Source organism: Mirounga angustirostris, unplaced genomic scaffold (genome assembly GCF_029215605.1).
Source record: "Mirounga angustirostris isolate CCGP_5_RB_7025 unplaced genomic scaffold, mMirAng1.0.hap1 SCAF_4, whole genome shotgun sequence".
Lineage (NCBI taxonomy): Eukaryota > Metazoa > Chordata > Mammalia > Carnivora > Phocidae > Mirounga > Mirounga angustirostris.
In genome coordinates this window covers 64,412,465-64,439,442 of record NW_026991712.1, presented here as the reverse complement: position 1 = coordinate 64,439,442, position 26,978 = coordinate 64,412,465, and the positions used below count along the sequence as shown (strand labels likewise).

Below are 26,978 nucleotides of genomic sequence, written 5' to 3'. Positions count from 1 at the left end.
AGCTTTTAGTGTGCTGACAGCATCGACAGGGAGGTCCAGGTTGGGTGAACAAGACGAAAAAATGAATGGTCAAATCAGTCGAACAACAGATTGATTAAACAAGTGGGAAACAAGTTGCCCCTAGCAGCTTACTATATTACACATTATATTATATATGTATTATATTAGGCCTTCCTACTATTATTAAGGTAAAAAGTTCATACAGTGAAATGCATACACCTGAACTGTACAGTAATGAATTCTGATAAACGCACACCTCTGGTGCACAACCGTTAACAGTGAACACGAAAGTGTGATACTCGTGCAGCTTACCTGCTTTCCACAGAGCAGTCCTCTGTTCATTGTTGGAATTAAATGCTTTTGCAAATCTATGGGACTCTAATAAGCAGTCCAGTAGCTTAAAAAGTTGTTGTGATGTTAAAAAGCGGTACATTCCTTGATCCTGTGTATCAACTCGAACATCAAAGTCCACAGCATCTCTCTTTGGAAAACAAACCACCACAGCACGTGCATGCACACAAACACACACACACACACACAGTCACAAATTTTAGTAAGTTTAGAATTCAGTGCTCCCCCAAAGATCAGTTTTAAGAGAACTGAACTTAATCTCTTTTACCTCAACAGGAAATAGGGAAAGGTCTATCTTTTGTCATTAAACTTCCAGAATCTTCCTTCTATGCATCCTAGTCATCCGGCACCACCTCCTATCTTTCCAATTCCCTCCTCCTATTTCCTGACTCCAGGAGCTCTTCCCCTGCCAGAGCCTACAGCCCTTCACTATTCCTCCCTGCCACTTAGGTCCTCTCTTCTCTTATTAACCAGTTTAGACTCCATGTGCTCCAGTTATAATTATTCTCTTGCATAATCCCTCACTCTTTTTAGATTAACTGGCTGGCAAAACTGCCTACTCCACATCGCCACCCACACAGCAAACACGACTGGAGAAAACAGACTGGTTTTAAATCCAGTGGGCTCTGGGTGCTGCCCAGCAATCCTGCACTGCCCTAGTCTGCTTTCCTGGATGACTAGCTCATGTTTTCAATTCTCCAAGCATCTAAAAAACTCTCTTCCCAACCTCATTTGGTGGATGATTTTTCTTCTGCCCTCTATCAGAAGAGACCTCCCACAAACTCCCAAGAGCAAATGGACCAACCTTCCCGTGTTAACACCCCACACACTTCGCTGCTTTCCTATTACAATGCACAAGCGGCCAGGGCTTACATTCAAGACAACCCCCCAGGAGCTGGCACTAGATGCCGTCCCCGTTCACTTTTCAAAAAGATTGTTCTGCAACTGCCCCTGTCTTCTGCATTCAGTTCTCTCATCAGGGAAAATGCTGCAATACTGCCAATCTTAAAGACAAAACAAAGCAAACCCTTCTCTTGACCCCCTCCTCCTCCTCCAGTGATTATCCTATTTCTCTGTACCCCTTTACAGCAAAACTCCCCTTGATGGAATTATCAATATTTTCTGCCTGCAATTCCTCTCTTGTACCCATTTCCGTAATGCTTTTGTCCTCAACATTACAATTAAATGCAATGTCAAGGTCACTGAAGTCTACCAAATTGCTAGGGCGCGATTCTCAGATGAAATATTACTTGACCCACTGAGGATTTGACAGAGATGATCACATCCTTCTTCCTAAAACATTTTCTTCATTTGGCTTCCAGGACACCACTGTCTCTTGCTCTCCCCTTGCCTCACGGATTCTTATTCTTGAGCTCTTTAACCAGCCGCTTCATCACCAGGAGCTCTAACTACGGAAGCCCCAGGGCTCAGTCGGCAACCCTCCTCTCAGCTGTCCACACTTACTGCCTAGGGCATGTCATTCAGTCCCATGGTTTAAAATGACATTTCTGTGATGAAGAGCCCCCAAATCAAATCTCTAGTGTGACCTCTGCTCTAAAGTCCAGACTGTGAAAGCCAACTTCCTCCTCAATGTAAAAGCTGCTGTCCCCCCACATCCGTACCTGTGCGGCAGCTAGGTTTTCGGCATCTTCCTTCTTGCTTGTGGCTGGGAAGAACACAATGTTGTCGATAGTCTGGATGAGTTCCAGCTGCACAACACATTTAATCAACAGGGCGGCAAACAATTTTTGTTCTGGAAATTCTGTGAGGAAACCCACCCCAATGCACATGCAAACAAAAATTATTTTGAATCCTTTATAATATCTATGACATTACAATGCTAAGGAAACATTCATATGTATGAAGGTTACCTGCACATATCACACTGAGAACATACTGCTTTTGCACATAAGCACTCCTCAATAAAAGTTTAATCAATTTTTAGAAAAGCCTTACAAAATTAATTTTTTAAATAAAAATATTCCCAAGGACTTAGAGCAGTAAATAATGTTCAGAAAGGTCCCACTACAACTTCTAAAATAAGATTTAGGTTACTCTTTAATAAAATGTAACAAATGGATTAAAAGCTAAGACTTTAATAGCATTTACTGGAACTCAAGTTTGACCTTTGAAATAGGTAATGTAAAAACCTATATATACCAAAAGAAAACAATAGGAACTGAATCTGTGAGAAAGGAAGTGAGGGACAGCCACAAATTCTGACAAATGCGGTAATACTGTGGGTTAATCAGAGCACATTTTATTTGAATCCAGGTTAGAAGTTGTAGCTAACTATATTTTCAAATGCATCCATAAGCAAAGAAGTCTATAAAAAGATTATGCTAAGTACATGATCACAAAACTAACCGCATTTCGAAGTAACAAAATGTTCTCCACACTGTGCAGGCAAGATGAAACACAGCTAAGTCTTCTAGCCTGAACGAACCTGCTCAGCAAGATGTTTTTGACAATCCACCAGCCTATAAGGACATGCTCAGAGAAGAACTTTGCATTTCACTGTCCAAATGCCGAAGCGCAAGGTCAGAAAGAACTCAACTCCTGAGATGCTGCGAGACCTTGGCAGCGCCAGCTTCTCCAGTGAGCCTTCCGGGAGGCAGATGACTGCCCCAGGGGAGTGGCTGACTTACAATTCTTCAGTCTCTACTTTTGCTTTTATTACCAATTCCCTTTTGCGGCACCAATTTGTGGAACTTAAGTTCATGTTTTAGGGACTTTAGGGGCAGCAAAACAACTTGCATAAATTTATTCTTACTGAGGTTATTAATAAAGGCTCCTTTCCAGGTAGTTTTCAGAAATGCTGTTGTATTTAACACTTACTACTAGATCGCAAGTCAAAAAAAAAAAAAAGAAAAAAGAAAAAGAAAACAAAACAAAGAAGCCACAAGTCCCACAGACTGTCTCCTCTTCAGTGTCTTTTTCCTAGCCCTCTACCTCAGTCAGAGCTGACACATACCAGTCGCTCCTTCCCCTCCCCCATTCCAGTCCTAAAACTCAGTTCCTAGAGCAGGAGACTCCTGGCAGCACAGCCGGAGCTCCCAGAGAGACTTGGGAGTGGGCTGACGTCTGACAAGATGTGTCCTCGTTAGTTCTAACATCAGCCGCTAAGGGCCGGAAGAGCTTTCAGCAGGGTGAACTGAGAGTATGGCTGAGGAGGCTCCACTCTGATCGAATGGGCAAAGCTGGGCCTCCCCTGCTTTCTGGTGTCCTTGGAGGATAAGGATCTTAACTTCAGACTCACTAGCAATGACCAGCAGCATGTTTGGGGACAATATCTATTTGGACAAATTTTACAACTCGGGTTGGTTGACACTGCCAAGGTTTATTAGGTGACCATGTCACTGGTTCACCCAAGCTAAGCAAAGATGAACTATGTGGGATAGCAGGTACGGAGCCGAGGCTAGATGGGGCAGTGATGTTTTCTGAAAGTGTACAGAGAGAATGAGCTAGTTGCCCTGCAGTCCGTGTTACGATTCTTTGAGGAGTCAGACTGCAGATGGCCGCCTCATTCAACAGAGGAACCATCACCTGTCCACTTAATGAAAGAGCTCATGGGAGTATGGTGGCCATCTGTTCTTCCCCCAGCTCCACCTATTCTGAGTCGTCAATCCCATGGTGAACTTTTCCTAAAGAACTTCAAGGGGAGAACGAACAGGGTGTCTGACAGAAGGAAAGAAGCATGGGTCCTCAGCTCAGGGTGGTAGGGAAGCAGCTCCAGTTAAAGACATATTCCTGGATTAGCCATGTGAAAACTTTCTAATGTGTGATGACCTGGCCCTTCCTTTACAAAGCTAAGTACATTTAAATTCAGTCTTGGGGCTGAGAGATAGAGAAGTCACTCACTATTCTGTCCTCATGGCATGTTCCAGTGCAGACTAAAGCTGTCATGGATTCCTGCACAAGCCACTGCTGTTCTCCAGAGAACAGGAATCAAAAATGAAAATAAGCCACTCAACACTACCTATCTCCCTTTTAGGAAGTTAGCAAAACACAGTGACTGAAGCTGGAAACTTCTTTCAAGTAGGATACCAAATCTGTCTTCTCTCAAGAACAAGCACCTAGCATTAATAAAAAATTCCCCGAAAAAAAAAATTAAAATTAAAAATGTAGGGACTAAAAGCATAAAACTCTTAAAAGGAAACATCAAGTAAAACCTTCATGACCTTAAATCTGGCAATGGATTCTTAGCTATGACACCAAAAGCAAGAGCAAGGAAAAAAACAGGTAAATTGGATTTCATCAGAATTAAAGACTTTCTGCATAAGATGATGTTATCAAAGAAATCGTAAGATTTATACTACAGAATATAAGTATCTGCAAATCATATATGTGATACAGGTAGAGTATCCAGAGTGTGTAACAAACTTACATTTCAACAACAAAAAGGCACAAACCAATTAAAAATGAGCAAAGGACATGAATAGACATTTCTCCACAGAGACATACAAACGGCAATAAGCACATGAAAAGATGCTTTACCATCACTAATCATTAGGGTGATTGCACAACACTGTGAATGTACTGAAAATACTTTTATTTTTTAAAGATTTATTTATTTTAGAGACAGTGTGTGCACACAGGGGGAGGGGCAGAGGGAGATAGGGAATCTCAAGCAGACTCCCTGCTGAGCGCAGAGAACGACGCGGGGCTCAATCTCAGGACCCAGGATCACGACCTGAGCAGAAAGGAAGAACTGGCCACTCAATCAAATGAGCCACCCAGGTGCCCCTAAAATGGTTACTTTTCTTCTGTGACTTTCACCTCATTTTATAAAAGCAATTAGAGCTGTCCTGTTTTCTTCTAGGGAGGAGGCAGCTTTTCCTTGGTGTTATAATTTTCCTTCAGTAAACAAAGTTGGATCAGTTTTGTAAAAAAACAGAAGGGGTTCCCCTTCTTTGTGAAAAGAACTAAGATGGTGAGCAGAGGATACGTGGGGTGAGGCAGCTGAGTGTACAGAAGGCTGGCTCCCCAGGAAGCTGGGTGTTCCTGCTTAGAAAGCACTATAAGAGAAAGGCCCCTCAGGCCCCACTTTTGCAGAAAGGATATGGGGCTGACATGCAGAAGGGAACGGAGAGAAAAGACTCATGTGTCCGACACAAACATTAGCGAAAAGCCTTTGTGGAAAAAGCTGGTACTACAGGTGTTAGTGAATGTCCAAGTTGGAACACACACAGTAACAAAGTGACTACACACCATCAATTATAGTACATATTTGTTAATACCAAAAGTAAAAGCAAACATTTCATCCTTTACCTACACAAAACAAAACACACTGTTTTTATTAGGAGAAATAACTCACTTGCTGTATGTTTAATTTTGCTGACTTCTTCGTTCACAGTAGAGACAGCAGCCAATTGTGCTTGCTGTCTATTATCTGCAGATCTTGGCTGAACAGAATCATGAATATCTACAGATTTCTGTGATATTGTATCCTAATAAAACAAAAAATTCATTGTAAGTACAACGAATAAAGCTTAAGGATGAAAACAATTCCTAGTATGTTTTTGAAAAAAAAATTACGTGTGTCACTACGAAAAGGACATTCTACGCAGTGTGATTACAGACACAAGGAGAAAATTATTTAAAGTTACCTACGCTGACAGTCTTTAAGAGAAAAGCTTCCTTTCTAACCCTCATTCGTTTCGGGCCTGGTAGCACCCAAAAGCAATAGATAAAAATGCTAAGCTTCACTGTGAGGAAAAGCTAGTCAGCAATATCCACGAACTGTCATGAAATCTGTTTAAACAGAACACGTATGTGGCAGAGGTGGGGGACATTTCTGCAAGCTTTGTGTAGGCGGTGCTCAGGAAAGCTTTGTAGGGGTGAGTTTAGGGAAAGACATTCTGTCATCCACAGGAACTGGCGACCGGAAAGGTCAGTGAGAAGGTGACTAACTGCAAGCGTGGTGTCATGAAGAAAAGCTCAAGTTCAAGTCCAAGAGAACTACACCAGACTTTTGCTCCAGCATTAGGTATAACCTTGGAAGAGCATAGAACCCTCTTGTGTTAAGATTTTCTGAACTGAAAATGGAGAGGACACTTTCCTTGTAAGTTATGAAGGATAAGGTAAGAAATGCAAAGCACTAGCACAGTGTCAGACAATATGTGATAGCTGGCATTACTGTTCGAGCTTTATTTTGTTACAGCAATACAACACACTCCGGACAGAATCTAGAACGTGGTTTCCAGAGGAACGGAGAACTGTAACCTAACAGCCTTAGCCGGAAGCGACCTCACCTGGGTTTCTGAAAAGAAGGCAGGGGCTTACATTCCCCAAAACAGTGCTAATCAAAATAGTATTTTAACTTAGATTTAAAATATCACAGTTTGATTTTTCATTTGCTGTTCCGTATAAAACGGGGATAATGTACCAAACTGGATTCAAAAAATTGCTGAAAGGATCAAATGTGAAAATATTTTTTAAATGGTGAAGTGCTACACGAATCTAAAGCCATATTATTACTGTTGTAATTGTTCTTACTCATCTTTGTAGTTTTCATGTTTAATACACAGGAGGCCTTTAATAATAATTATATAGACCCAGTAGAGTAGTTGGGTAATTTCTTTGGCCATGATGGACTATAATACAGTTAAAAAAAATTTTTTTTTAAGATTTTATTTATTTATTTGAAAGAGAGAGAGCACGTGAGCATGAGCAGGGGGGAGGGGCAAAGGAAGAGGGAGAAGCAGACTCCCGGGCAACTCGGGGGACTTGGTCCTAGGACCCTGAAATCATGACCTGAGCTAAAGGCAGACACTCAACCGACTGAGCCACCCAGGCTTCCTATAATGCACTTTTAGATAAAAACTTAAATGGAAGAATGCATATAACAACACTTCCAAATTTGTAGTCCTTTAAGGGAATGTTTATTGTTTAAAATTAACTATTAAAAAAAAGTCTCTTTTTAACTTGTACACTTTAAGAAGTATATTTTAAGGGGGGAAATTAATCAGTTGACAGAATAAAAAATGCATTGTCCTACTGAATGTAAGGGAAAGCATTTTTTTTAAGGCACTAGTTTTTAAATTTGGGGGGCACTGGCTCTTCTGAACATTCTGATGATTTCTAAGAAGCTTCTCCCCAGGAAATTAAATGTACACAAAAACTAGGTCACAGTATTGGGGATTTAAAGTCTCCTTTGTATCAGAGGAATTTTTTTAATGTTAGGCATATTGCTTTCTCAATTTTTCTGATTAATCAATGTAAATGAGGATGATTTTTTGGTAATCTTTGCATTTTTTAGAACAGCTGTGTACCAGAAATATGCCCACACCTCCCCTTTAAGAAAAGGACCCTTTACTGGAAAAGGAGGAGCTCCTATGAAAGCAATCTCTATGTATCGAAGTGGAGACATCTCTTAGCTATTCCAAATATAAAATGTTAGTCTCAAAACAAGATTTCATTTTTTCAAAAACCACATATAATTAATATTAACTATATACAAAATGTATGGAAAACAGCTGGAAGGATAAACATCACAACATTAAACATAAGTTGTGGCTGAAGGGGGCAGTATGAAAAGGGAACTGCATTTTTTTTTTTTTAAAGATTTTGTTTGTCAGAGAGAGAGACAGAGGCAGGCAGAGGGAGAAGCAGGCTCCCTGCTGAGCTGGGAGCCTGACGTGGGGCTCGACCCCAGGACCCCGGAATCATGACCTGAGCTGAAGGCAGACACCTAACCGACTGGGCCACCCAGGCATCCTGGGACTTGCATTTTTTACCCTATTTTCTTCTGTACTATAAAAAAAAAAAAATTTTTTTATATTAACAGGGTATATTTCTATTTTTAATTTTTAAAATGTAATCCTTCACCAAATCAGTACTGGATATGCACCTGCACTGATTGTCACACAGGTCAGACTGCTTGCAAATTTGTGGAGATGAAGGAGAAGACTGATTGTCATCCCAGGAAAAAGGGGGAAGACGGCTCTAAGTTCTTGAAATCTGGTGATGCCACCATCGCTGACATGGCTCCTGACAAGCCTGTGTGCGTTGAGAGCCTCTCTGACTATTCTGTGGGCCATTCTGCTGTTTGTGACATGAGACAGACGAGAAGGCAGCTGGAGCTGGCAAGGTCACTCAGAAGGCTAAATGAGTATTATCCCCAATAACCTGACACCCCGGTCTTATTCAGTGGTGGAAGAACAGTCTCAGAAATGTTTGTATCAACTGGCCATTTAAGTTTAATAGTAAAAGACTGGTTAATGATAACAATGCATTGTAAAACCTTCAGACGGAAAGGAGAATGTTTTGTGGACCTTCTGTTTGTGTGTGGGGTGTGTGTGTGTGTGTGTGTGTGTGGCAATTTTAAAGTTATTAGGGTTTTTTTTAAGTTATTAGTTTTTAAAATCAGTACTTTTTAATGGAAAACACTTGACCAAAAATCTGTCGCAGAATTTTGAGACCCATTAAAACAAAAGTTTAATGAAAGAAACAAATAAAAATAAATAAGAAGTAGTCCTCCAGTGCACGCCAAGAAACATTCAGCGAGGAAAACACTCCAGTTTATTGGCAAGCTGTGAGCCGTACAGAGAAGCGAAAGCAAAGGGAAGCGGGGTGAAAGAAGGGGTGGCGGCAGCAGCTCACAGAGGAGACTGTGAGCTGGTCCCAAGGGGCACCGCTGCCTCCCTCTATGGAGCCCGGCAGCAGCCCAGCCTCTCATCACTCACCCCGGCACATGCGGTTCCAACAACTTTATGTGCATTATAATGCATTACCTGACTTAACTCCCATCACAAAACTCACTCTACCATGAGGTTAGGTAACTTGCTGAGGCCACAGAGCTAGTCACTGCAGAGCCAGGATTTCTTTCTTTTTTAAAGATTTTATTTATTTATTTGAGAGAGAGAATGAGAGAGAGCACATGAGGGGGGAGGGTCAGAGGGAGAAGCAGACTCCCTGCCGAACAGGGAGCCCGATGCGGGACTCGATCCCGGGACTCCAGGATCATGACCTGAGCTGAAGGCAGTCGCTTAACCGACTGAGCCACCCAGGCGCCCCAGAGCCAGGATTTCATTTTGGGTCTGGCATCAAAGCCCACACTACAAACTACTATACTATACAGCAGAGGTAGCAAAAACAAAAACCCACAGAGCATGCAGAGGGTGGGCCAAAGTTAAGAAAAACAAAAAAGAGAGCAAGCTCATTCTGGACTTGAAAGACGGTTTCATAAGTGGTGGAGTCTATAATGAACAGATAGTTCCTGCAGATCAGGGTCATGGAGCAATGTGGCCCCAATATATCAGATGTGACTGTTCTCTCAAGATAAATTCAGAGTAGTAATTCTCTGTGAAATCTAAGTTTTAGCCATTGACAATTACTTAGGAAATTTAAAAGTTGTGAGGGGGATAAATTGACCAATGGACACTAATATGCTACCTCTGGTCTCCTGGGTTTAAAATTCAGTAAGGCCAGATTAAATAATAGTACTGTTTCAGTGGTAATTTCCTGATTTTGTTAATGGCACTGTGATTATGTAAGTGCTTTTGCTTTGTATTTTTTATGGAAAAACACTAAAGAACTTAAGAAGAAAAGGATATCTTATTTTCAATTTACGTTCAAAGAATTCTGAAAAGTTTGTGGGTGGGGGGGTGGGCCAGAGAGAGAAAAAGGAAGGAGGGAGGAAATAATAAAGCAAATGTAGTGAAATGATAACATCTGGTGAAACATGGTGTCATGTAGTTTTATGTGTCAACCTGGCTAGGCTATAGGATCTAGTTACTCAGTTCCAACACAAATACAAGTGTTACTATGAAGGTATTCTGTAGATGTGGTGATCATCTACAACCAGTCGACTTTAAGTAAAGAAGATTATCCTCAATAATATGGCCAGAACTTCACGTGACCAACTGAAAGGCCTCACGTCTCCCTAAAGTAATTCTACCTGTGGACTGCAGCTACAGCTCCTGCCTAAGAGTTTCCAACCTGCCCTACAGATTTCAAATTACTGGCACCCATAATTGCATGGCCAATTCTGTGAAATTTAAATTAAAAAAAAAAAAAGATTTATGCATATACATATATTATATACACACACACACACAGATAGATACAGATATTTCCCACTGGTTCCATTTCTCTGGTAGAACACTGACTGATACAGATTTTGGTACCAAGAAGTGGTGTGCTGCTATAAGAAATACCTAGAAATGTGGAAATGGCTTTGGAACTGGGTAATGGTAGAAACCAGAAGAGTTCGGAGGCATATGACAGAAAAAGCCTAGACTGCCTTGAAGAGACTGTTAGTAGCAACATGGCCATTAAATGAGATTCTGGTGAGGATGCAGAAGGCAGTGAAATGCATAATGGAGAAATCTGTCACCCTAAAGAATACACATATGGGCATAGAATCGAATGTGGACAGAAATATGAACGTTAAAAGTGCTTCTGGTGAGGTCTCAGAAGGAAATCAGGAACGTGTAACTGGATAATGGAAGTAAGGTGATATTTGTATACAGTAGCAGAAAACTTGGTTCAATTGTGTTGTACTACTGAGTGGAAAGCAGAACTTCTAAGTGATGAACTTGGATATTTAGCTGAGGATATTTCCAAGCAAAAGGTTAAAGGTGTGGCCCAGTTTCTCCTTGGTGTTTACAGAAAAATGAGAGGCTAGAGAGATACACTGAGGAAGGAATTACCAAGCAAAAATGAACTAGCACTTGATAATTTGGAAAGATAAACTGCAAAGGATGCCAAAATTGGAAAATTCATTGTTATGAAAACATTTCTTTGGACAGTTAGACAACATTTTGTTGAAAGAGATTAGGTGTGTGGATCCAATGGATCCAATCAAACATCTTAGCAGAAGCCTGGAAGAGAGATGAAGTCATCCAGAAAGGTTCCATGAATAACCCTCTTGACATACATGAGAGACCCACAGGGATTTTAAGAATGATATACCAGTAGAAACACAGCCAGCCTAGACTGAAAGGGACAGACATAGGATAAAATGAATGAAGGTTATCAGATCTCTGGGATTCTACAGGCAGGAAATGGGCTACATGGCTGCAAACACATGCTAACCTTTAAGAAGAAATGATTTAGAGAGCAGAGCTGCAGGGGCATAGGAAGGAGCAGTGGGCCCAGAGGGCAGAGTATCAAGGTACAGAGAATTATCCTCAGGCCTTAAAAATTTTTTTGGAAAGATTTTTATTTATTTGATTGAGAGAGAGAGAAGAGAGCATGAGTGGGGGGAGGCGCGGGACTCAATCCCAGGACCCTGGGATTATGACCTGAGCTGAAGACGCTTAACTAAATGAGCCACCCAGGCGCCCCTCAGACCTTAAAAATTAATAGAATTTGCCCTGTTGGGTTTTGAACCTGTTTAGGACCAGTGACCCTTTTATTCCTTCCAATTTCTCCCTTTTGGAATGAGGATGTTTATCCTATGCTTGTCCCACCACTGTATTTTACAAACAGGTACTTTGTTTTCTTGGTTTACAGGTCCACAGACGGGGACGGATGATGTCCCCAGAAGAGACCACATACCTGATCTAGATGGCTGTGATGATGAGATTTGGGACTTCTGATATGATGTTTAGATCAGATTTTGGACTTGCTGATGCTATAATGAGTTGAAACTTTTGGGAATACTGGGATGGCATGAATACATTTTGCCTGAAAGACGAACATGAATTTTTGGGTGCCAGAGGGCAGAAACTGCAATAGGTTGAACAGTGGCCCCAAAAAGGTATATTAAAGTTGGAACCTCTGGTACTTAGGAAGGTTACTTGGAAACAGGGTCTTTAAAGATGTAATTAAAGATTTTGAAATGAGGTGGCTTATATCTTATCTTAAAAACATAAGAGATGGCTAGTGTCCTTTAAAGAGAAAAAAGGAGAGGCAGATTTGACACATAACGGATTTGACTTTACACAGCCATGTGAGAAATGGAGGCAGAGATTAGAATGATGTGTGTACAAGTCAAGGGTTGCCAAGAGCCACTAGAATCTGAAAAAGGCAAAGAAGGATTCTCCATTAAGGCCTTTGGAGAAAATGCAGCCCTGCTGATGCCTTAATTTTGGGCCTTTGGCCTCCTAAACTGGGAGACAATATATTTCTGTTGTTCTAAAGCCACTTAGTTTGTGGTAATTTGTTGTGGCAGACCTACGAAGCAAATATACTGGGTGAAGGGTATATTAAAATTCTTTGAACTGTTATTGTAATATTTCTCATAGGTTAAATTGTATCCAAATTAAAATTTTAAAATAAATAATATCTTTAGCTTGGTAAGGAAATCCTTTACAATTTTTTTTTTTTTTTTTTAAAGTAGGCTCCATACCCATCATGGAGCCCAACGTGGGCCTTGAACTCAGGACCCTGAGATCAAGACCTGAGCTGAAATCAAGAGGTGGATGCTTAACCGACTGCACTGCCCAGGTGCCCCTTGGCATGGAAATCCTTACATAATCTCATACCTGGATCTTAAAACTCTTGACATCATTTTACTCTATGTCTCAGACCATCTACATTATAAAATAATTTAAAATGCCTCCTTCATGGCACTTACAGAGAGGAATTTTAGCCACCTGGGAAATTTACCATTATGAAGCTTAACCTAAGAATTTTGGACAGATTTATGCCATCTTTTTTAAAGATGTGGACTCACATAAAAGAAGCTGGCCCATGGTAAAATTACTTCTCACAAGCAATTTTAAGTATGATTTATTTATGAAAACTTACCAGCTGTTTTTCACTCACAGGAGATGGAGGTGGGGGAACAGTTTCTCCAGAAGAGGGACGCCAGGTTAAGAGCCTTTAAAAATACCAAATCACACCAATCACTGCGAGTGTGAAACATGACACATTCAACATGTTTTAAAACAGGCATAAAAAAGTCCCAAGAATATGCCAAAAACAATATAATCCTTCTCTGACTACTGCTAAAAACCATTTGCTGAAAAAAATCTAGTAAAAAGTTTAAAATATGTATTTCCAGAAAACAACTGACTAGCATATAATATAATCAAAAGGGTACTCTGGTCATCAGTTAAAAAAAAAAAACACTTCTGAAAAGTTTCAAAAACTTTAAACTCACTTTTTCTAAGTATTTCCTAAAGTAAGACTGAGAAAAGTTTGAGACTTTTCAAAAATTCATGGATCTCTTTAGACTCTATTTTTTTTTTAATGTATAAAAATAAATGAAATAAAATTTGGCCCAAAAGAAGAAACTAACTTGCCATCCCTGGATTGGGTACTTGGAATAGAAAGATGATTAAGGCCCAAGTTCTTGCTTCTGAGAAGCAGGAGCTCCTGGGAAATGGAGCAGACAATGGTAGATACATCATTTCAATTCAATTTGGAAAGAACTCTAGTACAGTTATTTTCTATTAAGAAATGCTTATTAGATGATCTTTAAGATCATGTATCTTAACCTGAATTTGTAATTCAATAAATTAAAACAGAGGCAGTTCCTAAAACAAACAAACAAAGAAGAATGTTCAGCCTGGCTGGTTTCTGTTGACTTCACAGGGACAACAGCTAGGCAAGAATTCATACTGTCTTTTGACATAAGGGCTACAGATAAACTCTGACAAAAATGGATCATTTGTCAAGTACATTGTTCCAAGAAAAGCTGACCAATATTTGTCTTTTTAGTTTAGACCCACCTAGAGACTGCTTTCCTAGAGGTGTGTCCCTTTTGTTTGATTTCCAATGTCCTAATTATTAGGATACTTACAAGGGGATCGTATCAGTGCAAACGTATTTCACTCATGTCCAGACAAAGTTTATGATGCTTAAAAATCTGAACTAGTTTTCATACATCATTTTATGCCAGTACATACACATGTATCTACTTAAGATGTTTTAAGTACGACTTAAGTAAGACTTAAAGCATCTTATTAAGTAGATTTAAAAATAGTAAATCTAAAGTAAAACTTTGCATAGGTCAGAGAGCCTCAAAGGCTGAGCTGGGAAGTAACTTCAAGTATGTCCTACAAATAATCCAGATGCTATTAGTCATTTAGTGAGACTGTGTCTTAGTTTCTCCATTGATAAAAACTCCTTCACTACAATTCAATTCCAAACTAATTCATTAGAAGATGACAATTAACTATAAAATACATTTGCAAATAAATTTTCCTTAGATTATTAAATCTAAAGTAACTGAAATAGATGTTTAGTTTTTTTGTTGCTTTTTTAAAATTCAAAACCACTGCTTGCTTTAATCTGGATAAATAAAAATAAAACTCTATTAAAGCAGAATCACCTCAATATGACCAATGACCATATGACGAATCAGACTGAAAGTGCCTGGTTTATAAAGAATTTAATTCAAGTATTTGTTACAGTTTATAGGAGTCTGATTTGCAATAAATACAAATTCATGGAACACTGAGGTATTTTTAAAAGAATTTGTTAAAAAAAATCACTAGTTACTATCAAACTTTTTATGTCTATCATTCAATATACAAATATAAAGTTGAGTAAAATCTTCTTACGCATGTGGGATTGTGGTTTTGAAGATATCCAGTGTGCAGTTACAAGTTTTATCCCAGATTTCTAGGGTAAATTTCTCACCATTCAGAATAACAACATTCTCTAAGCAGTTTGTACCAGATCGTGCTAACTGCTCATTGTCTGGAAAAGAAAAGAGCAATTCATTTATATATTGCCAGGGCCACATTCAACACTTTGTGTCACTATTTGCTATAGACTGACCTTGCTGCACACACCAGTAGAGCTGGGCAAAAATATCATCCAAAAGTACATCACTGAGTACTTCTAAATACTGGGTGAATACATCACAGATCGCATAAAGTGCATGATTACAAGTCGTAGTCATCCATTCAGCTTTCTAAGGCAAAAAAGTCATTAAAAGAAGGTCAGACCATTCGTCAACAACCAGAATTAAAGAAGAAATATGTTTGCTTATTTAAAAATGCTAAGCCTGTCCATGTTCCTTTCAGAGCACTTACTTCCCTCTATAATATTACATTCACCTCGACTCAGTATCTGAGATCTATTTTTACTCCATTATTCCACAATTTATGTATAAAATAATTTTAACTATTTTTTGCATTATTTTTGATTTTAAAAAATTATCACTGAATTGTCTTGCTATTAACATTATGACTCTTCTCAAACAATATGCATGAATATCAAGAGCTGGCCTTGCTCCATAATATGACAGAACATAAAAGAGAAATAAAGTGGAAGGAAGTTAAGAATTTATCCAAGTGTGCTTGGCATAAATTTAAAATAAAACTCTCATGAAGTATGGTTACTTGAAAATACCATAAATGGTGAATAGGGCCATACAAAATAAGTATAAATTATTTATTTTTCTTAAATACATAAAGGACTAATCCTTGTGCCAGTGCATATACATATGTCTACTTAGATGTTTTCAGTAAGAGTCTACCTGTAGATTTAAAAATCACAGATCTAAAGTAAAACTTCGTGCAGGTCAGTGTCCCTAATGTCTGCATTTAATATAGCTATATAGGACAAAACAAGAAAAGTTGAGGCTCTCTCCCTACATTTACTGAGATGCATACCATAATTGGTTTGTAGTAAAAGACATTGACATAAAATAAATAAAACTTATTACTATGTATTCTGTACTCACTTCAGAATAAGATGTCACTATGAATACTAAAGAAAGCTACTGGTATCTGTAATTGTGGCAATATTAAAATGAGGAAAGAAACTGGAAGTTCAACAAAAACACTGAAAACAACCAGTTCATTAACTCAGATTCTATCCCCAACTAGCGTTCTTTCTTTATAAAGACATACTTTTTATTATAATGAAAAACTTTCTAGGAACTTTTTTTACTTTTCCAGGTACTTGATTTGATCTACTAAACTGTATTAGAGAAAATGTTCAGAACCTTTTAACTTGACTGTGTTAAATGAAAATATTTTTCTCTTACCTCTGTCTGCTGTTCTGGCAATTTCATGTTGTCAAAGATTCTGAAAACAATTCTAAATAAATCCTGCCACCAGTGTTTTTCATAAGTGTGGCCATAAGTTTTCATTATTTCGAACATTACTGTTAAACCCCTAAAACGATAGAACACAAGTGGACAGCTGTAATACAAAAAAGTATGCCACATCAGAATCCCCTCTTAAAATAGTTTTTAGAGGTCATGAAGCTACTAAAAAAGTTTAAAACTGGTTTTAAACTAACATAAGAGATTCAGTTTTAAGAAATTTCAACTGTAAAACTGGTTTCTTTGGGTCGCATCATGTAGGAGAAAATTCCAAAGGCCTTGGCCTTAAAATGTTTTATTTCACTTTTCTTCCACTCCCACCCCATCATCCCAGCATTTTAAGATTGTAAATGAAATTAAAGATTGTGAGTGATCATCATAAAATTAGTTCAGGGATACTATATGAGCAATTAAAGTGTTGCTAAAAGTCCTATAACTCTTTGAAAAAGATATCCCAGAAACCAAAGGAACTGATCCACTAAGACATTCATGTGGGCAGTTTGTTTCCTACTATAGTCCAGAGATAGAGCAATGCTTGTCACCCACGAGGCACACAATAAGTATTTACTGAACAAATAAACTGCTTAGTACCACATTCACTGTCTTTTGAATAAGTGTTAAAATTAAAAACTCAACATTGCCTTCCTGATTCCTTATTATCTTCCTCTAAATAATAATCCCTTCATGTAACCATTAAAAAGCTCGATCTTTTCTCTACATGTTACTTTCTTCTAGCAAAATAGGTATCTTTCCATTTAGAAAAAGGTTTATATTTCTGAGAAGACTGATGGTAAGCCAGAACCAAATGTTATCTAAAGACTCCATAAGGACTGGTTTGCAGTCCAGCTCATTTGCTGCTATGCTACCTCTGGGCTTAATTCATGTCTGGCACACAGCAGGCTATAACTAACTGTTAAATAAACGTGTAAAGTACATTATGGTAGCTTGGTCCTTCAGCAAGTTCACAGCAGTTATTTGATCCATAAGAGTTATTTGATCCGTAAGAGATACCTAATGTGTGTAATGAAAAGTAAAGGAACCGTAGTAAAGAAATTCCTGTGGAAGAAACATACTCTCTTCTTTGGGAGAAGCCTGTTGGAATTCATTTTTCCCCCTACAATGGAACAAGGCTCCCTCTTCCTCCATCTCCTGAGCCTGAAATCCATTTCCTCCCACTCTAAGTAACTGGATGCTAACTCCCACAGCTAGGGATAAGGGGATGTGGGAATCCTGTTTCTTCCAGGCCCACAGAGCTACAGAGGTTTCCAAGGATTTTCACTGTTCAAGAAATCTTTTTGAAAGCAATACTTAAGTTGCTGGTACAGGGAAAAAGAGTATGTGAGACCCCAGGTTAATTAACCAACCCTCAATCTACAGAATTTTGAGGCAATCAAATAAGAACACATGTGAAAGTACTGTGTAATTAACCTGTTATACAAATCATGGTATTACATTTTTCAAATGTAATCTAAATATCAGCCCTTACAAATCCTGGAATAAAATAAGAAAAAGCCATTACTGAACAAAGTTTACTCATATCTTTCCTCTCCTTTATCAACCAGAATACATATTTTCTCTTTAACAACTAGAACTCATCCATAATCTGATCATGGGATATGGCAAGAAGGAAAGCAGGACGGTCCCAGACAAGGACAGGCTCAAAGACTAAGGAAGCAGGAAGGTCCCCTCATCAAATAAATTTCTACAAAGAAACAAGGGCAGGGAGGGGGTGCTGAGTTTATATGATGTGTTGGTCGTGATATGTTAGCTGCTCCAATGATGTGGCTGGACAATTCAAAGTTGTAAATCTCAATAATTTAGTTTACATGAATCAGCGGCTATCTTGAATTTTATCAAGTTCCTAACAGGTCCACTGCCAAACAATTCTCAATGTCTAAAATGCTGTATAGTGTTCTTGTGATTATTAAATTCTATGACAAATTCCTAAGGTTTGAGTCCTATTTTGGATTATTTACCTAATTTTATAAAATTTCTCTTATAACAAATAAAAATGAAATTTCTTAGGATATGTATCAACTCCACCTTGGATGGGGATAAGGGTGGCTGTGGCATAAGAGGAGGAAGGAAAGGTTCATTCCTTCATTATAGTCCTATCGCTGATATCTTAAAAGTCTCTATTTACTACCTTTCCAATTTAAAAAATCCAATAAAGTTAACTGCCCAAATGACTAATGATTCTCCCTAAAAAGAAGAGGGGATACATAAAAGACAGATTTTATTTAAACATATGATTGAACTCATGGTGTCTCAAGCACTTGTTGACCGGTAACAGGATACACAAATCAATCATTTCAATTTGGTAGTAAAAAATGTAGGATAAAAATTTTACTATGGGAGTGACATGAGCTGTAACATAAGAAGAGCATACTGAATGCTTATCCAGTTGCATTATATCCCTAATAGTTTCTTCACAAATGGACTATACATTCATATAGATCTTTTATTGAGAATATACTTTTGAAAGAGCACAACTTCTTTGTTAATAGACCTGTATTATTCAAACTGTGTTACTGACCAGTCTTCAAAGAGAAATGGTTCTTTATCTAAAGCTGACCAAGGACATGCATTGAGAAATTCTTCTAGCATTTGTCAGGAAAATAAATTTTGCCACTAACTTCAATTTTTATTTGGAAACAAATGTATGAAAAGACAGACTGTGTAACATTATTAAATTAACACAGAAGCTAAAACTCAAAGTGAAATGCTAGACTAAAATCTGAAGGAAAAGTAGTATTTCCATTTTTACTGTTGTTCCATTTAACATATTTTAAAATCTGCCTATCAAATATTACTATATTTGATAAAATGCATGACTTACGGACTTACGGCCTTCAACTACTGAACTTACATTCACAAAACAAAAATTCATTGCGGTCAAAACGAGCCTTTCAAAATTATAGTTACAAACACTGATTGTTACCTGGTTCTTACATCTAATTTGCATCTATTAATGATGCAGGACAGCTCGAAGAGGATTGGGAACCATCCTCTGACCCAAACCCTGTCTTCAGGCGCCACATTCATATCATCACTTGTGTACTCCTTGAAAGCCTTCAGGAAGAAAGGGAGATATACTTAAGGCAAAACATAACACCTGTATTATTTCTCCAAAAAATTTTTTAAATGCTTTACAAATAAGCAATTTGATAAACAATTTATAGAAAGATGGAGATTATAACTGCCTATGAAGAGCACTGCACTAAAATTCCAAAGTTGGTTTCAGCTTCAACTCTGTCATCAGCTTTTCTGTATTATTCTATTCGCCAGGTTAAATCAGGCTTGCATTTTTATCATTTCCCTGGTTATGACACATGCAGCCTTATCAGCCACCCTGGGAAGTGTGAAGGTCAAATGAGTCAATGTATGTAAAAAGTACTAAGCACCCCCATAGGTCCACATTAGTATGCAGTAAAAAATTTTACTACCAAATCTAATGCATCACTTCTCTTGATAATAGTTACAGAGATAGATTCAGAGACGCAAGTTAAGGTTGGCAGCCAGGTTGCCACTTCAACTTTTTACTCCAGTGCTTAAGTCCACACTCATCCATAGACAGACGGTCAACTTCAGTACCGCACAGCACCACATGCAAGAAACAGTATGGGCTAAAAGGCTAAAAACACAGGATTCGGTTCAAACCCTAGGTCTCCTTTACTAGCCCTGCAACCATGGACACATTTTTTTTAACTTCTTTGTGCCTCAGATTCCTTATCTGTATGGGGCTATAACACTACCTGTCCCATAAAGTTAAGAACATTAAACAATACATGTGAAATAGAAAAACACGTGACATCTTTAATAAATGACAGCTATCTCCCATCCAAGTACTAACTAGGCCCAACCGTGCTTAGCTTCCGAGATCGGGCGTGTTCAGGGTGGTATGGCCGTAGACTAAATGACAGCTATCATTACACTTGGAAAAACAAAGACCTGACACCTTTAATAAATGATAGCTATCATTACTAATCACTTAAGTCAGAATCAAACTCAGGTAATTTTGGGGTTTACTGAAAAACGTTTCCTATCCCCTCAATTCCCAAATAAACTTTGATCTTAGACTGGAAATAAATACTCAGCAAAATTTTGTTTACTAAATGACACTATACCTGAGGTCTATCAGACACATATTTTGCACAATGGCGAATAAGTCGAATTGCTTCCATACTTGTGTCTGGGAAAGCTGCATTGCACGCAAATTCAGACAAACACTTCACTGCATCCTGGAAAGAATCAATGGTCGCTGGAAAGTGTTTTTCAAACACAAGAGCTAAAAGGGTAAAAAATATATCAAAGTAATTTTAGTTTTTCAATTATTCTTAACTGCACCAAAAAACACCAACCCCCAGATGTAAAGCGTACTTAAAGGTGAAGGGTTTTGATGTCTAACAGACATGGCTTTGTATCTGTCACTACTGCTTACTTGACTGTCCTGAGTAGTGGGGAGAGGGACACAGGTCTGTGTTTTCTTTACACTATAAACCCAGCACATAATACAGTGACAGTACACAGTACGTCCCGAATCAGTAGTTGTTGAGTTGAATATACAAAATTATGTTCAACCTATCTGTATTTCAGTCTCTTAATCTATGAAAAATAATGATGGTCATCATTATCATCTTTCAGACAGGCTTAACTTACATCCTCAGTATTTAATTCTCCCTTAAGGAGGCTGTGTAATGGAGTGGTCAAAAACCTCTCCCTGGCTTTGAATCCCAACAACTCCATCATGCGCCTTATGCAGGTCACTTAACCTCACTGGGGCTGAATTTCCTGATCTATTTAAAAAGGGATAATGAAGACACTTCATTATAGAGTTGTTGTAAACATGGAAGGAAACACATTGAATGTGCTTACTGTTCTTGCCACAACGTAAACATTCAATAAATGTTAACTATGATAATGTAATAACAATATTACTGTCATTATGTACTCTGTTTCTACAGGCAAAACTTGGTAAACTTAAAACCCAGAATAGGCCCGTGATCTTACTTTTGTATTATTTTCTGAACACATTAAAGTTTTGTTTTCTTTTTTTAAACGTGAACGCAGGCAGAAGAATACTCACTGACAATGTGCCCTGTTGTTTGGAATGCAAGTTCCACTATGCTTTCATCTTGATCGGACGCAGCTAGATGGAACACAGAGAAAATGTTCTTCCATCCAGACCGAATGTTAGCAGCTTGAGAATTAACCATTTGTGCTATACACCGTACAACCATATCTCGAATTGTTGGAGACCTAAAACATTAATATAATTGCTTGGATATGCATATACATAAAACCCATCAGTTTTTTTTTCTCCTTTCTTCTGTTTTCCCCCTGCGGTGGAAAATAATAAGGTATTTTTCTGATATTAAGCAATTCAACAAATATAATACCTGTTCCGTTTCATTATATGTTCAAACGGTCTTAAGAAATCCTTCTGGAATCTGAAATTAGCAAGCTCCCCTTTCTCTAAAAACTTCATTGACAATTGCCTCAAGGAGTCTACTGCAAAAATAGCTACATCTTCATTAGGATTACAGCCAACCTGTAATGGCAACAGAAATATAGGGTGCTAATGTCAGCAGTGAAAATCTATTTCTTCATTTTTGTTTTAGAAAAAATATATGACTAATAGCACAGATAGGTAAATGCTGAAATTCTCCACAAAGGCACTAGGTGTACTAACAATATTTCTCAACAAGAAAAACATATTTTAACTAAATTCTTAAAACCCACAGCAATCACTTCTTTAAAAAAAAAAAAGATTCAAAGGGTTTTCTAATTTTAATTACAAAAATGTAATTTAAAAAACCTAGAAAAAGAAAAAAGTCTCAATTACATTATAAGGAATTTTAACAACAAAAAACATTACAAATGTAAGCAAATCCTACAATTATTCAAATACCTTATTAAAATGATCGCCAATAACTTCCCAAATTCGAGACCACTGCAATCTTATTCTTCCCATGTTGTAATACGATATTTCTACTATTTTTTGTAGACTAAACATTCTTGGATGTGTAGTGGAAAGTAATTCATCCATAGACACGGCACAGAGCCAACGGACAAAATCCACTATAATATAAATAGATTTACATTTTTTTTAGCTTAACTTTCAAGTCTTTTAGCCAAAAAACCAATTTAAGTGAAATAAATGTATATACTTACCAATAGCATTTCCATCTAGTCTTGTAGACCCTGTAAATATTCTAAAGAAAAGAAACATAATTCAAAAATTTATAAAGTCTTACTTCTGTTATATCAATTCAAAAGTAAGTAGCCTGAGGTACTTGCTACTTTAAATCTGGTTTAAAGGAACAAAAAATCAGGTAGTCAAATGATATCGTTAACATATTGTTTCATAACAAGTACAGTTTGGATGTTCCTCTCTCCCTCCTTTGCATTTGATAATAAAATAAGAATGTATCGTTAATTTTATTAGTAGGCTTACAAACACTCCATCAACATGAGACTCTAAGATAAGGAAAATATCAATTTGTAAAACTAACTGATAATTGGCACAGTACAAAAAAGATTTTTTCAATTTTTCCTGATTATCTACTAGCATTAAGCATGTTAAGATGAAAAATTCTTTGCTTTTACAAGTAACATACATTTGATTAAAACTCATTTATGTTAAATTACAAGCAACTTAACAGAAGTTGCAAATAGTCTCTAATAGTTTAACCAAGAAGTGGCTAAATAACATGTCCTGGAAAATTCAAATGTTTAGAGTTAAGCTGTGCTGTCCAGCTTTGCCCAGCTTTCTTCACTAAGGTTTTTATTTGTTTCAAAGTTTCATAAAATATTTCAGCATAAGCCTATTGGTCCTTTTAAAGTCTGCATTTTTACTGATGCTCTGGGTTTGTAACCAAGGGTCTGATGAGCCTTCCAGGGTGAACTGATATTCCTCAATTTACATTGTGTACCACAGGATTTGCATGGCAAAAAGGAAACCTTAAAGGCAGAAGCAGGTCAAATATTAAGCTTAGAAATAAAAGTAATCTGGGGCATCTGGGTGGCTCTGTTGGTTAAGTGACCAACTCTTGGTTTCAGCTCAAGTCGTGATCTGAGATTGAGCCCCGTGTCGGGCTCTGTGCTTACTGTGGATTCTGCCTGGGATGCTCTCTCCCTCTGCCCCTCTCCCCCCACTCACCCTCTCTCTCTCTTTAAAATAAATAAATCTGAAAAAAAAAAAAAAAGAGAAAGAAATAAAAAGTAATCATAGTAACAGTAATAGCTACCAACAACCACGAAGTGGCTGCTATTCTAGGTGTTTTATAATATAGCCACTCACTTAGTAATCACAAATAGCCTGTGAAGTAGGGACTGGTGTAACTTCTAATTTTATAAACTGAGACACAAAGATATTTAATGAATTCCTCGAAGTCACAGAACTAGTAAGTCCTACAGCTAAGATTCAAACCAGGGTGGGCACCCCCCAGAGTCCACCCTCTTAACTACTTTGATATACCGCCTCACACTTACCTGAGCAAAACATAAAACATTTAAAATATATTCTGAAAGTTTTTTTTTCCTACTATGTCCACTATATCCATGTTGTGAGTATATCATGATTTTTTAACCTCAGTGCCCTTGTATGTCTGTCCATGTGTCCTGGCAATAAGTAACAAATACAAGACAGGAAAAACAGCCTAAAAAACTGACATGATGACTCACACTCTGGTTCTCCTGCTAAAGGAGTATTTTAAGATTTCCTCTATTGCTCGTCAGAACAAAATAGTAATTCAAAGATCTGGCTGAGAACATCATCTGGGGGAAAAAATAGCATAATACCAGGCCCCGTTTAATTCAGTGGTTAGACTGGATCCAGAAATTAAAAATATACGAAGGCTACAAATTTCTCACATGAACAAAAATGAACATGGCTAGAATACACATTATAAATGTCATTAGGTGATTTCTCAAACTACAGGTACATAGGCAATGGCTATAAAAAAAAAAAATAACCACAGTGATAAAACTAAACAGTATATAGGAGAAACAACAAGAAAAGAGAGGAAAAAAAGAAAAAAAAAATTCTTTAAACGGAGAAGGAAGCAAATGGCAAAGAGTAGAGGGGTAAAGCGATGGACATTATATGCAACTACAGGGGAAAGAAGCAACAAATTCTCTGAAGGCCCTGAAATGATGGAGAACAAGGACAAAGAAATACCAGTAGCAATCAGACAAGTTTATAGACTTAGGGTGACAGAAGTTAGGGGGAGCATGCATCCTGAAAAAAGGCATTCAAATTCCTACTCACTGTGGTAGCCTCTGAGGGGTCACTTTATTTCTAGTAATGCTCCACTACAGATAAGCCATATGGTAAAGCATAGCAGTCTGTGGAGGCATTTAAAGTTAAGCCTTCATAAACTAAGGCAAGAGGACAGAGCTATGTTTCACAAAATCAGTCTATGAAATGGATTCTACATTCCTTGTATGAAAAGCAAAGGACGGATGCATGAAAATCTTGTGTGTTAATATTAAAAGACCTGTGCTGAAAAACTATGAGCAGGAAAACAAAATGATAGATTACTGCTTCAGCCACAAAATGAAAAGCAATGCAGCAATACAAGAAAAAAAGTTAAAAAAAAAAAGGTTGACAAAACCTGCAGATTCTGGACCACATAAACTTTAAACTGTATATAATACAGAGGCAAACTAGGGCGCCTGGGTGGCTCAGTTGTTTAGGCGACTGCCTTCGGCTCAGGTCATGATCCTGGAGTCCCGGGATCGAGTCCCGCATCGGGCTCCCTGCTCGGCAGGGAGTCTGCTTCTCCCTCTGACCCTCCCCCCTCTCATGTGCTCTCTCTCATTCTCTCTCTCTCAAATAAATAAATAAAATCTTAAAAAAAAAAAAAAATACAGAGGCAAACTAAATTACTGTATATGTAAAAAGTTTTCACAGTGAAAATATCAGAGGTAACACTTATTTCTAAGACCTGATCCGAAGATATTTATGAGCAAATGCAGTTGGGGATGAGCTACACGTATTTTCTGATAGGAGACAATGTTCCAAAGTGTGAGATGCGCCAATATAAAGCTAGATCTGGTGTGCTTAAAATTAATAAAAACAAAAACTATGGTACTGTTTTTTAACTTTTAGTGGTAACTCATTCCTGGACAAAATCTATTCCTGCACAAAGTAGCTTTTAATAGAATCATATATTTTTTTCTTAAGAAACAGAAGCTATAAATAACTAAGCAAAAAAACAAACAACTACTTTGATTTTTTCATGTTTACTTCCTATACTTGTCATAACAGATTATTCAGAACAGACCTAAGGACAAGAAAATGACTTGTTACAAGACAAGTACAGAACTTTCCAGGATGATACCTAACAATATTCACACCACTGACTTGAATACCTAAGTTATCTGACTTAGCTTATGAATTTAGTCAGAATATTACATATGAAAATATACTCTAATACTGAGAAAATCAGAAGAAATTTAATAAGAAAGTGAAAAGTACCACACAAGAACGTAATCCTATAGTAAATCAAAGATGTAACTTTTAATGCTTTTATTATAAGCTAAAATTTAAATGTTGAGGTTTTGTATAAAATTGGACATTGGATTTATGTTTGCAGAAGTTATCTGGTGATGATGAATCTGAGACAACAAAGTACTAACAGAATTTGTGTTAAGACCCCTCTAAAATACCTTAAATTCTTAAAATGGAGAGGCCTATCATTTACTCAAATGAGTGAATGTCTCCCTGCAACAAACAGTGGATAGATGGATAAATTAGAACTGGCTATGGTCATATAAAATATACTATGGAAATAAATAGTAGGTAAAATGTTAACTCTTGCCTGAAGAGATTCTCATAAAGACACTGAAGGCAGGAAAATGATTTGGAAACAAGCTACCCTGACAACAGAAGGGCAGACATTATTACACGGCTCTCCAGTTGTACATGCAGGCAGAGACTCGGTGGAGAGGGTAAGAATGTACATTCAAGAGACATGCTGCCTGAGTCTATGTCCTGGCACCACTCCTCAAAATTCTTTGTGGATGAAACCGTTATTGCAACAATAATCAAGACAAGATTAGTTGTGGGGATGAACAAGTTATTTAGGCCCCCTCTGCCTCAGTTTCCTCCTTTATAAACTAAGGACAATATTAATACTTATCTCATTAAGTTACTGGAAGTATTAAGTGATAAGTAATACCTAGGAAGTACTTCGAAAAGTGCCAAGCACATGGTAAACCTTCAAGTTATACAGGGGGTCTAAGAGGATATGCAATCTTTCTTCAGCCTTCATAAGGAAAAGGCAAATGACCTCCTTCCCTTATTTAAAAAAAAAAAAAAAGGTCAGCAAGTGAAGATTAAGAGTTCTTTTCAAAGAAAAAGTTGCAGGGACTATTTCCAGGGTCAGTGGCCACTGAATACTCTAGCTCAGTCTGTACTTATAGCAAAAAGTTTTATCTGAAGTAAAATTCTGGATTAGCGTAAGTCTCCAAGCACCAAGAAAAAATACGTATTATATTTTGGACAGTTTCATCACAAGTAATAAAAAAATTTAAATGTCAGTGTTGTAAAATGTTAAGTTTCAAATATTTGGGCATTCATCTAGAAAAAGCTAATCTTCAAAAGAACATTTAGTACGGGTTCACTTTTAGAAAACAAACTAAAAATGAGGAATACTTGGTAATA

At 37.6% G+C, this 26,978-nt stretch overlaps 1 protein-coding gene across 4 annotated transcripts in view; it reads right to left on the bottom strand.

Annotated features, from left to right (window-relative positions):
* The window catches only part of ARFGEF1 (ADP ribosylation factor guanine nucleotide exchange factor 1), a 146,715-nt gene that overhangs the window by 5,444 nt on the left and 114,293 nt on the right, over positions 1–26,978 (bottom strand). For all 4 annotated transcript variants that reach the window (XM_064588245.1, XM_064588246.1, XM_045896442.3 and 1 more), the window contains 13 exons: positions 22,481–22,521; positions 22,218–22,387; positions 21,706–21,857; positions 21,393–21,565; positions 20,434–20,594; positions 19,248–19,378; positions 16,247–16,376; positions 15,031–15,166; positions 14,811–14,949; positions 13,051–13,123; positions 5,669–5,801; positions 1,974–2,113; positions 313–481 (listed from right to left, as the gene is read on the bottom strand). In XM_064588245.1, coding sequence (XP_064444315.1) covers positions 313–481; positions 1,974–2,113; positions 5,669–5,801; positions 13,051–13,123; positions 14,811–14,949; positions 15,031–15,166; positions 16,247–16,376; positions 19,248–19,378; positions 20,434–20,594; positions 21,393–21,565; positions 21,706–21,857; positions 22,218–22,387; positions 22,481–22,521 — 1,748 coding nt within the window. The remainder of the gene's footprint in view (positions 1–312; positions 482–1,973; positions 2,114–5,668; positions 5,802–13,050; positions 13,124–14,810; positions 14,950–15,030; positions 15,167–16,246; positions 16,377–19,247; positions 19,379–20,433; positions 20,595–21,392; positions 21,566–21,705; positions 21,858–22,217; positions 22,388–22,480; positions 22,522–26,978) is intronic.